At 35.8% G+C, this 12,721-nt stretch overlaps 1 protein-coding gene across 3 annotated transcripts in view; it reads right to left on the reverse strand.

The window, feature by feature from the left end:
* The window catches only part of LOC127660676 (proteasome activator complex subunit 4A-like), a 42,933-nt gene that overhangs the window by 28,347 nt on the left and 1,865 nt on the right, over nt 1-12,721 (reverse strand). The window contains exons 2-11 of one of the 3 annotated variants that reach the window (XM_052151034.1): nt 11,967-12,107; nt 11,256-11,354; nt 10,201-10,257; nt 7,515-7,559; nt 4,970-5,119; nt 3,522-3,585; nt 3,343-3,417; nt 3,028-3,150; nt 2,723-2,815; nt 417-682 (exon numbers count right to left, since the gene is read on the reverse strand). In XM_052151034.1, the coding sequence (XP_052006994.1) occupies nt 417-682; nt 2,723-2,815; nt 3,028-3,150; nt 3,343-3,417; nt 3,522-3,585; nt 4,970-5,119; nt 7,515-7,559; nt 10,201-10,257; nt 11,256-11,354; nt 11,967-12,107 (1,113 nt within the window). Of the gene's footprint in view, nt 1-416; nt 683-2,722; nt 2,816-3,027; nt 3,151-3,342; nt 3,418-3,521; nt 3,586-4,969; nt 5,120-5,496; nt 5,541-7,514; nt 7,560-10,200; nt 10,258-11,255; nt 11,355-11,966; nt 12,108-12,721 lie in introns of those variants that run through there. The other 2 variants (XM_052151035.1, XM_052151036.1) reach the window with 2 other exon arrangements.

Here is a 12,721-nt window from a genome sequence, read left to right on the forward strand (position 1 = left end):
TGGGACTCCGTTCAAATCCAATTTAGCCCCAAATAAAACTCATTTGTAAAATCTAATATTGGGTTTAATAAAGATTAAGGATGGCACATATCTAGAACAACTCAAAACTTTTTCTTAAAATGAATTTGCTTTCAAAATTCTTTACTCAAAAACTTGCTGAAAAAAAGAAAACAGATTAAACCAGCCTAAGCTGGTTTGCTTGTCTTAGTTGGTCTCACAGCCTGGTCAGGCTGGTCTGTTAGCTGGTTTTAATTAGGTTTTGGGGTTTTCAGCTGGTCAGGTATGGAAACCAGTTGACCAGCTTTCTTGTGATTAATCTAAACCAACTAAGACCAGCAATCATCTTAGGCTGGTTTAAATCTGGGTTTTTTTCAGCAATGAACACATCAACATCTCATAAACACTCAAACGCTTACTTCTCAAGCACTGGTGGAATGACCAACTCAGGTCTGAGCAGTGCGAGGTTCTGCAGTGCTTGGGCAGCATCCAGACTGCCAGTTTTGCTAAACATGGCCAGCAAGACAGGCTGCTTCATGCTCTCCACAAAGTCAGTGATGTCCTGTTCGCTCAGGTGGTGACTCTTGGGAACAGGACTCAGCCACGACGGTGTCTGGTAACGTTCACGATGTAGACGTCTTACCACGCTGGCAGGCAAACGCTGAATGAGCTTCATGAGTTTCATCTGGAGATGGAGTAAAATCGTTTAAAACCGTAAAATCGATTTGGAGTAAAGGTCTGTAACTGATAGATATTATGGAAATAATTTTTTCTTGCAATAAAAAAATTCAACAATCTATTTATTTTCATTTGTTGCTCTGTCATGGCTCCAACCACAATGATATTATTACAACTGGGAAACAGACTGATTGAGCAAACGTTCTGCATGCACATAGGTAATGGGTCAGTAAATGTAGGATTTATTTTTCTAAGGAGACAAATGAGTCATTAAGGCCTGCAAGTAATAAAAGCAAACATTATTTTGTGGATGGGTTATAATAAATTGTTGTTCTACAGAGCTTTTATTGTCAAAACTCCATTACAAATGCCATTTGATCAAAGGCACAGAAAATAGGAAGGACTTCTGTAGACTGTTCCAACTTTCAGTTTCCTGTTTAACAAATCCATCTCCATAGGAGACAGTGTGTTGACCATTGACACATTCCTTCATCCCATAAAACTTTCTGTACCTTGTGATGCCTACCACAAACCATACAATTCATCTGCATCAAAGGAAGAACACTTTCTGTAGGCTTCTTAAAACAAATCAGATGTTCCATGACATCTCATCAACCGTAGGCGGAGAGGGGGCACAAAATGTCGACACAACAATATGACAACAACACAAGGACAATCTTTCGCAGGGCCTTGATATTCAAAACAGATACTAATGTCTCCCTGAGACAATGAAAACACGTTTCCATGAAAAACACAAGCTGTCCTGTGGTCTGTTAGATGATGTATCTGAAAAAGAATGGCATGCATTGTTGATAACAGCGCTGTGTTTCAAACAGACACAGATGCAGGGTCTCATGTCTGAGGCTTTTAAAACATTTTGGGAGATAATCTAGATAGTAACTGAAGACCAGTGGAAAATAATTATATGAAAAATCACTTTGACATATTCATATTCAACAGTTTAACATCATTATGTTGTAAAACAATATTTGTTCTATAAAATCAATGACTGTTGGCTAACACACAATTATCTTTTGTTTTGCATCCTTTTCCAGCATATTCCACAAGCATTTTTCTCCTCTTACCTTGGTCAAATCTTATGCTTACATTTTGATGTGTAGGTGGGGTGTGTGAACAAAATCAATTACCACGGAATGGTATATATCCCAATATAGTTATTTTTGCAGGAGTTTCAGTGACTAAAATGGTATACATCCATTTGATATAAGAATAATCTAGTTAATTACATACATTACAAATAAAAGGCACTCATTTCATTATTTTCTCTTTTTAATTTCGAACTTGGATGCAAAAGAAAACACAAGATATTTCCTAACAAATTAACGAGAAGTCTGGCATCAGTGCAATAACAGCTTAGCAACATGTAACACTTGAGCTTAAAACAAAAGTGAAACTTCAAGGCAAGTCGGAATTAACATATTTACTACATTACGACTAATAAAAACCACTCATGTCTTCGTAGAACTTGTAATTTCAAGTAAACTCTTGAAAACAAGAACAAGTAAGGCAGTGGCCTCAATATTTAAAGGTAGTTAAAGGTGATGTAATATTTTTTATGTCAAAATACACTCTACTATCCCAGTTTATTGTTCATTGACAACTACAAGTAGGCCTTCTACAGCACTTCACCTTGAAACATATTTGTTATACATGCAATTTTATTATAACCAGTGCTACCTGGAGCACATTCTTTATATAGAGGTCAATTAATTAGTAGAGAATAATGATTCAATATTTTACTGTCATCAACAATAAAGCAACACAAGGATCTCTTTTGCCATTATGATTTGCCATCTAAAAAATAAGAGCTTCATGTAGAATCTCCAAATTGCCATCTCGTAATTACAGTAATTCTGAGAGGACGTGAATGCTGCAATATATGCCACTTTCGAAGCTGCTGTAAATTAGCAGTTCAGTTAAATTCTAATTGCAATGTTGTTTAGCAACTCTAAATAGCTACACTTCGCTTTGCATTGATTCCACAACACTACAATTATTTTTTATAGTTCTCTGTTGTGTAACTCACCAGCCATCGGCCGTGGTTAGAGGGGTGGAAAAACGAGGCGATACTGTTGAAAAGGCCACTGAGCTGGGTCTGGGTCTGCTTACTAGGCCCTCCCTAAAATACACAAACATTCATACTTGAGCCAAGATCACAGCACATGAGACAATTAAACACACATAAAATTTCTGCTTACCAACCAGAATAGAAATGGAATGTTAAACACTTGCAAATTCATTAAATAATTGGTTTTGTCACAGAACTAAAGATATTTTAATAGCAATTAAAAGCACAATGTTCAAAGGAAGGTGCTGAAATTTTACACTGACCAGCAAAGCAGATATCCAGATAACCACATGACTAATGTCATAAGCATTTGTCAGATATCTGGACACCAGCATCTGGCTAGATCCCACAGGAAGATTAAGACTTCTCAGGATCCTAGTGAAGATCTGGGGAGAGAGGGGAAAAGAAACGTATTTGAATATCACAATAAGAAAGCTATACAAAGTACCATTGCTCCTTCAAACACTAAATCAGATCTAGACTGAAGAGCCAGCAGTGCATATGAGAGTCTGAACAGAAACAAAAAGTCTACTAATATTTTCCCTTCACAGCAAGTATTAAACATATGACCATCTTACCTTGGGTATATACGGGTCCCAATCTATGTAACCAATGTTGTCATTCGCCAGTCGTGCAAAAAGATTGACAAGATGCTGGAACAGATAAAAGAGGGTTAAAACTGAAATAGTGACATCAGTGAGTTGGGCAGAAATCCATGGAATTCAAAGTTGACAGTGACAAAATCAGTTGTACTCACCACTTCCCAGCTTGGAAGATTCTGCACAGACACCCACAGGCTTATCAAATCATCAAACCAAAGTCTGTAGAAACACAAACACAGCAAAACGTATGTGACGGAAAGTTCCAAGAAGACCATGAACTCATATAATGCAATATATGTCAGGTACATTGCTGATTTTTATGAACAATCCCCATCAAACTTTTATATCCTCTATTTTGAAAGTTTTAAGAGAAATATGAGATTATGTCAAACAAAGTAAATCAGATATCCTGTATTGTTTGTTATTATTATACAGAGAGGGAAATTGTTTGTGGTCTTTAGTTTATATTCTGAATGTCTGTATTTTATCACTATATTATACTCCTATCAAAATGTAACTTCAAACATATGCATTATTTTATCATTCTATATGACTATATATCATGATTGTCCCTCATATCTGTTATAAAGATTTTTTTCATGATATAGGCTATTTCAGTGATTTCCCAAGCAGGTTCAAAAGGTACATAAAAATAATTGGATTTTGCTATGTTGAACCTAACAAAAATCACAATTATGGCTTAAAATAAAAATAAAATAAGGGATGGGTAAAAATATTGATTTCATTTTATCGCATTGTTCAAATGAAGAATCTCGATATCAATATTTTACTCTATGAGATCTTTTCACTGCTGAGAGTAAAAGTTTCCACTATTTTAGAAGTGATATGATAGGTGTGGGTAAGAAACAGATAGATATTTAAGTCCTTTTTTACTATAAATTGTCCTTCCTTCCCAGTAGGCGGCAATATGCATGAAAAATGTGAATCGTCAAAAACAAAAGAAGAATGTGAAAGTGGAAAATTATGGTAAAAAAAGGACTTAAATACTGATCTGTTTCTCACCCACACCTATCATATCACTTCTAAAGATGTGGATTTAACCACTGTAGTCATATGGATTACATGCTGATTTTATATGCTTTTTGGTTCTTTTTTAAAGGTATGGTCACCATTCACCATTCTTGTGTTCAGAAGAAAGAAAGTCATACACATCTGGGATGGCATGAAGGTGAGTAAATGATGAGAGATTTTTCAGTTTTGGGTGAACTATTACTTTAATTGTAATCAAACATGCACGTTCTCTCTTGTTAATACGCTCTCACTGGTTGAACTGAGAGTACCATTTTAGCTCTTGTTCAACATATCAATGAAAATACTTGTAAATAGTACAAATTATGCATGTAAACAATAAACGTCATAAAACACACAGTATCTATGCAATATAATATATGCAATTCCAATATGTCATATTTATTAAAATACATGGAATTTGTACTTTTTAAAAATCTAAAATGATTAAATCCTAATGATAAAATGAACATTTTTAAATGTTTATTTTGTGAAAAGTTAATTCAAGTCGACAGATGAATGGGAGTGACTGTGAGAGGTAACACAGTATGCATGTGGTTCATGCAGTGCTCACTTGAAGCCCTTTTCATGCAGCTCTGGGGGGAGAGTGGTGGGCAGGAAGAGCTCAAAGTATCCCATTGCCCTCTGCATGGTGACATTAAATGGACACATCAGCGGTTTCCACTCATCCAGCATCTCCTGTGTTGCTGATTCTGGGAAATATCTGTGCAAACAGACACACACAAACTTGGCTATTTAAATAAGGACGTACCATAGACTGACTTGTAGCTGAAAACCCTGTGAAACTGTAAGCTGCATCAACAAATTGATTAACTGGATAACTAGTTAATTTGCTTTTGTAAAAGTATTACAGTCCGTCAGTCTAAGCCACATAGAGACTCCCAAAAATAAACAGATATTCACAACACACAGTGGTTTCAGTCAATCATCTACTGGGCAGCCCATTATCAATCTGAAAATAGTATCTTAATTACACATTCTGAGAGTATGGATTTCACTGACAAGACACATGATAACCTTTTCTTTAATCCCAGATGAGCCCAAGAGAAGCTTTTGGCATGCAACCTCACATGGACTCACCCAAGATAACTTCCACATGGCTGCTGGAGTGTCTTTCAAAATGACTGTTTTAAAGAGGAAACAAAGCCATTACACCATATAGAATGTCTTTGGCAATCTCTTTCCATTTATCTTAGAAATAAAAAACACCATAGAGGAAAAATATCGCAGTATTGCACAATTTTATCCCATTTACACTAATCTAATGCTGGAGGACATTACAGTCCTCTCTGACCTCATGCAGGTAGTGATGGCACTGGTCCTGGGTCTGTCTTCCAGAGACAGGAAACTCCCACAAATCCAAATTATAATTTTTAATAGGATTAAAAGCCTCAGACAAACTCAAGAGTTATAGGGAACACACAAGTGTTTATGTATACCATTGTGATGGTGCAACACAATGTTGATTAACCTACTTAAAACTGTTTAGGGTTTATTTCACCCTTTGCTGTGACTAGTGAAACTGGCAATATCTGACATGATGTAATTTAAAAATCAAAGCATGCTTGTTTAAGTAATGAAACATCATGAAAATTAAAAATATAATTGAAAATGTGCAAAATAAATGTAAGGGTTCATTTAATAAAGAATCAAATTTGACTTCTGATCTTTTGAGAGTTTAAAGGGATAGTTCACCCAAAAATGTAAATTCTCTCAATTACTCACACATGTGTCATCCCAGGTGTGTATGACTTACTTTCTTCTGCTAAACACAAATAATTTTAGAAGCATAATTCAGCTCTGCAGGTCCTCACAATGCAAGTGAATGGGTACCAAATGTTTGAAGCCCCAAAAGGACATGAAAGCAGCATAAAAGTAATCCATAAGACTCCTGTGGTTAAATCCATGTCTTCAGAAGCAATATGAGTGTGGGAGAGAAACAATATTTAAGTTATTTTTACTAGAAATATTTATCTTTGCTTAGTAGATGGCGATATGCACGAAGAATACGAATTGCCAAAAACAAAGAGTTCAAGTGAATGTGGAGATTTCTAGTAAAAAAGGACTTAAAAAAACGTTATTCTTTATCATTCAAATCTCCACTTTTCACATTCTTGCTTGTTTTTGGAAATTTGCATTTTTGTGTGCATATCGCCACCTACTGGGCAGGAAGAAGAATTTAGCAGTGGTTCGCAACCCTGTTCCAGGAGGCCCCCCAACACTACGCATTTTGGATATCTCCCTAATCAAACACACCTGATTCAACTTATCAGATCTTTAATGGAGTCTCCAAGACCTGAATTGGGTGTGTCAAAAAAGGGAGATATACAAAATGTGCAGTGTTGGGGGGCCTCTAGGAACAGGAACCACTGTGTTTCTCACTCACACATATAATATTTCTTCTGAAGATATGGATTTAATCACTGGAGACTTTTAGATTACTTTTGCTACATTTATGTGCTTTTGGAGCTCCAACATTTTGGCATCCATTGACTTGCATTGTGAGGACCTACAGAGCTGAAATATTCTTCTATAAATCTTTGTTTGTGTTCAGCAGAAGAAAGAAAGTCATACACATCTAAGATGGCATAATTTTTGGGTGAACTATCCCTATAACAGTGTTCATTGTACTATGAAAACATACTTCCAAACTCAAAATTGGAAAAACTAATTTTGAAACTAAGCAGCAAAATAGCTTGTTCTGTACTTCAGCAACTTTCTGATGTCAGGCAGATGAAAACATTTACATAGGAGTCTTAAAGGCACAGCCACTAAACTATGTTAATTCTATAGGTCGAAAAAGGGTGTGGTCGAAAAAAAAAAAAAAAAACACACTTTAGCCATTACATTAAAATATTAGAGATCCCCAGGGGGAAAAAATGTATATGACCCCTTAAATCTCATATCGAGATCAACTAATAAAGAAAAGTGTGCGATACTCAGAGCGTGTTGGTTACAGTAACCATGGATTTGAAATAATTTGTTATATTGCTGTAAACTAATAATCAGTTTAGTAATCTAGTATCTAGTAAATTTGTAAAATTCTACATTAAGATATGTGTCTGGCATATCAAAATGAAACAGAAGAATGTACTTACGGCCTGCAGCTCTTGATTAAGGCCTTTAGAACTGCTTCCACTGAGCTGAAAATGGAAAAGACACTTTAAAGTGACTAGCGTTTAATACAATAGCAGTTTCAAATTCCATGCAAACGATTCTACGAATACCAATATACTAGTGCTGTTAGATAGACCAATTCATGCATTACAAATCTCTCTTTTTATAAACCCATCTTAATGTCCATCATAAGGGGAAGTACTGGTGAGACCAGTGGCAGAGGAATCCTTGGGAAATTGAGTTTTAAATTTTTTGGGTTTGTTATCTTCGATCATAGCTGTGCAAGGATGGACATTTTGGGTTCTGACTGCCAATCTGTGACCTAAATGCTGGTTAGAAGCAGGTCAACAATGTTCTTTTTAAGTTTTATCAACACTCTTTTACGGCATCTAAAGTGCAGGGGTTAATTCATCAAATCATATTCACATGAAACCCACCAAAAATCACACAGCAAACAAATGTAAATAAGTGCCACCAAAAACTGCAGATATTTGACACCCATACAGGGCCTCTGAATCAGATTGTCATTGATTTCAAACGGGCCAAAGAAATCTTTTACCTCTAGACTCAGAAAAAGGAAAGAATGTGACCCTCAGCAGGGATTCACTGCTGCAGCCCATGTAGTGGAATCCAGCAAAGACTCTGGAGTATCAGATGTCTACACTTAGGAGCAGGGTGGAAACAGATGCTACAACCAGACTGAGCACTCAAGACCAATGTACAATACAAGGTGTTTGCGTGTTATTGAATGGTGTGAGAGCAGACAGAAGCGAGCCACAACAGCATTGGGTTTCACAGTTTATGTCCAACAGCCTGTGCATCTTATTTGTTAAAAGTGCATTCAGTTATTTTTATGCATTAAAAAATATTTTATTAAAAAATAAATTAACATCTCTCTGGATAAATATGTTTAAATGGCATACAGTCATATCCGTAGCCTAATTAAAAGGCAATTTATTCTGCATAGATGTCTGGCACCAACAATCATCAATGCGATTATCTAATCAGCCAATCGTGTGGCAGCAGTGCAGTGCATATAATCATGCAGATACAGGCCACGAGCTTCAGTTAATGTTCACATCAACCATGTGGAATGGATGGAGGAAAATGTGATCTCAGTGATTTTGACCATTGCATGATTGTTGGTACCAGACAGGCTGGTTTGAGTATTTCTGTAACTGCTGATCTCTTGGGATTTTCACACACAGCAGTCTCTACAATTTAGTCTGAATGGTACCAAAAACAAAAAACATCCAGTGAGCGGCAGTTCTGTGGATGGAAACATCTTGTTGATGAGCGAGGTCAACAAAGAATGGCCAGACTGGTTTGAACTGACAAAGTCTACAGTAACTCAGAAAACCGCTCTGTACACTTGTTGTGAGAAGAATAGTATCTCTGAATGCTATTGTGAGATGCGGGTTGGTGCTGTTTAGCCTGGCACGAGGTGGACCTACACATTATAAGGCAGGTGGTTTTAATGTTGTGGCTGATCGATTTAAGTTCAATTAAGTTCAAAACACATCTTTGTTGAACTCGTAATTGGAAGTTTGTAACTCAGAATTTTTGTCATTTGTTTGTGACGTCACAGAAGCTTTAGCAGTAAAAGGAAGCTAGCTACCTATACGTACATCTGTTTAAGTATTAAATGGATAGTTCACCCAAAATTGAAAATGTTCTCATCATTTACTCACCCTCATGCCATCCCAGATATGTGACTTTCTTTCTGTTCTGTAGAACACAAATGGAGATTTTTTTAATATCTCAGCTTTGTTGGTCCAAACAATGCAAGTGAATGATGACCATAATTGTGATGCTCCAAAAAGCAAATAAAGGCAGTATAAAAGTATTTCATAAGACTCCAGTGGTTTAAACCATGTCTTCCAAAGCTATCCAATTGGTTTTGGATCGCAGACCAAAATGCAACTCTTTTTCCATGTTACATCTTGTATTGCAGTCTCTAAGCACAATCATGTTTTCAAGCTCGATTACACTTTCTAGTGCTTGTGTAATCAAGTTTGAAATCATGATTGCCAAGGAGATTGCTGATGTCAAGATGTATAGTGAAATATATATATATATATAATAATATATTTTGGTCTGTTCTCATCCAAAATCAATAAAATCACATCAAAAGACATGGATTAAACCACTTGAGTTGAAAGGATTACTTTTATGCTGCCTTTTTGGAGCTTCAAAGTTTTGGCCACCATTCACTTGCATTGTAGTAACCTGAGCTATACTTACCTGAGATATTCTTCTAAAAATCTTCGTTTAAGTTCTGCAAAAGAGTCATATACATCTTGGATGGCATGAAGGTGAGTAAATAAAGAGAGACTTTTTAATTTTGGGTGAACCATTCCTTTAATGTATTCATTTAATTTACAATGCATTAACATAATATATTATATAAATGTATAATGTATTAATTAATAAAAACAAAATATAGACAGGAAAATATAGACGGATGACAAGGAACAAACAAAAGACAAACAGATAACTTCAATGTGAAGTGGCAGCACCTAATAATCAAAAACTTTGTGCATTCACATCAGTAGGTGTCAGTATAAAGTCAAACACCACCAAGACGAAAAGAGCCAAACAAATATAAACCAAAAATTTACTGAGTACACATTTCAATATATTGACATAAAGTAGCATGCTCCTTACCATCTCTGAGCAAGTTTAACGATTATGTACTTAGTGGAAGAACGTGGTCGCAGAGAACTGAACATGAGAGGAAAGAAAACACAGGCACAATCAGCACTTCCTCTCTGCTAAGCCTACATTTCTTTATGTAATGCTCAACATCAACACCACCAGTTCAAAGAACTAAGAGGACAGAGCATGCTACTTGTGACAGGCAATCAGTTGGAATGGAAGTTATTAAGGTGACCGCATGTGACTAACACATGTGTTGCTGGTAAGCCTGTTTTATACAGTAGAAATACAGATGCAGTTAACAAATCAATTGGGTAGTTTTGTATTTTGTATTTATTTATAATATCTTGTTGATAATTTATTAATTATAAACACAATTATTAGTTAAGTACTTATTTTTAAACACAATTCACAATCGTATTTGATCAAACTACACAATGATGACTCTAACACATTATAGATATTACAGTCCTATCTTCTGTTTATGCCTGATCTTCTGTAAAGCTGCTTTGAAAAGATGTGTGATGTGAAAGACACTATACAAATAAAAGTGACTTGACTTAAACAAACAGGTGATGTTTGACAGCTTTGTATACAACAGAGGAACGAATGTAATGTGAGAGTTAGTTCATTTCAAACAGAATCCAGCACAGGCCAGAAGCAACGATTTAAATTATAAAACGTTTTAATTATCGATTTGTTTCTTACACCAACATATCGGTTTGCTGCAGAAGACATTAATTCATCGACTAGAGTTGTGTCGATTACTTTTATGCTGCCTAAATATGCCTTTTGGACCATCAAATGGCCAGCAGTCTAATGGCACTCGTTTACTTGCATTGTATGGACAAAAAGAGCTGAAATGTGCTTACAATTTTTTTTACTTCAGTTCTGCTGAAGAAGGAAAGTCTAACACATCTGGAATGGCTTAAAGGTAAGTAAATCATGAGAGAATTTTCATTTTTGAGTGAACTAACCCTTTAAGTTAAAATATTGCTGCTTTAATTCACTTTTTAATAAAGTTAAATAAAGAATGGTTTACTGTAAATAGGAAATGCACATACCTGGGAAACCAATTCTTTGAGTACAAGATCCTGTCCTGCAACTCATACAGGGGTCGCCATGGCAATTCCAAATCATCTCTTGAAAGTAGCTCCTTCTTCCTGGAAGACAAAACAATTTACATGATTTTAATCATGCTACAGTATAATGTGAATATAGTCATGACTAATTTACTGTAGTACACAACATTAAAAGTTAATCAACATCCATGACCGTAACCGTCCGTTTTGTAATGACAGAATAATAATATAATATTTTGTCACATCTATAGGCATGGCTAAATAATTTTCATATTACTACAGAAATACTCCACACTAGTGACATAATCTCTGATTTTGTTTAAACACTGTCCACTAACATTTACTCAGTTTACTAATTTATATCATGACTTGTACTACACATAGATGACTAACATTGGCATTATATTAATGCTGTTTAACCAGAGAGGAACTGGCCCCCACAGTGAGCATGGTTTCCCCCAAGGTTAAACTTGCTCACTGGGGGTCTAAATACTAAATAATAGGGCATAATCTACAACCACATTTTTCATCAAACCACACAATGAGGACATTAAGACTACAGACATTATAGGTTAATTTTCTGTATAGCTGCTTTGAAACTACATGGGTTGTGAAAAGCCCTATACAAATAAAAATGACATGTCTTGATGTCATCCCCAGGGGACTCAAGTGTGCCCAAGAATTCAATCTTACTTCAGCAGGTTGATGAGGAGACGGGTGAAGCTCTGCATCATGCTGACCTCCAGTTTGGGGATGGTGACCAGCTCGTACAGCAGCTTGACCAAGAGCACATGGTCCTTTTTGCTGAATTTCCTCCCATATAATCTCATGTACCTGAAAGACAAGGAAGTATTGCAGAGGTTTTAGTATTTAAATGATAAAACCTTCATTTAAACTTTGTGTATCCCACTTTACCGCCATTGACGGATTTGATGGCGAGGCACATGGTGTAAAAACAAATAGGTAGTTCAATTCTTATTCATCAAGTTTACTGATGAATAAAAGAAAGCTTTGGATTATTTACTTACTATTGTGACATATGTTGAAAGGTATATACATAAAAGCAACATGTGATAACTTTAAGTAAATCATTTTAATTACAAGATTTAGCTGTTGAAGCTTGCTTTCCAATTAAAAGGAAATTGCTATTATGGCTAACCTGACACAATAGCATAATCAAGGTCAGACCTAGACACCATAATTTCAGTGCTCGGGCTGGCAATGCTTGTGGCTTTCAAGTGTGTGTTTTTGGGATGTTCTCTGGAATGGCATTGATGAAGAAAGCACTTTCCTAAACACTTAACCTTTGCACAGATACATAGACCACAGCCAGCACTGAGGCCATGACATTTACAAACATGGGAATGGATTGAATGCTGGATTTACAAAGGAAACATTCATCGAGAGTGATTGTGATGTTAAGTGATGTAATCCACAAATTCGATTAA

This window comes from Xyrauchen texanus, chromosome 20 (assembly GCF_025860055.1).
Source record: "Xyrauchen texanus isolate HMW12.3.18 chromosome 20, RBS_HiC_50CHRs, whole genome shotgun sequence".
Classification (NCBI taxonomy): Eukaryota; Metazoa; Chordata; class Actinopteri; order Cypriniformes; family Catostomidae; genus Xyrauchen; species Xyrauchen texanus.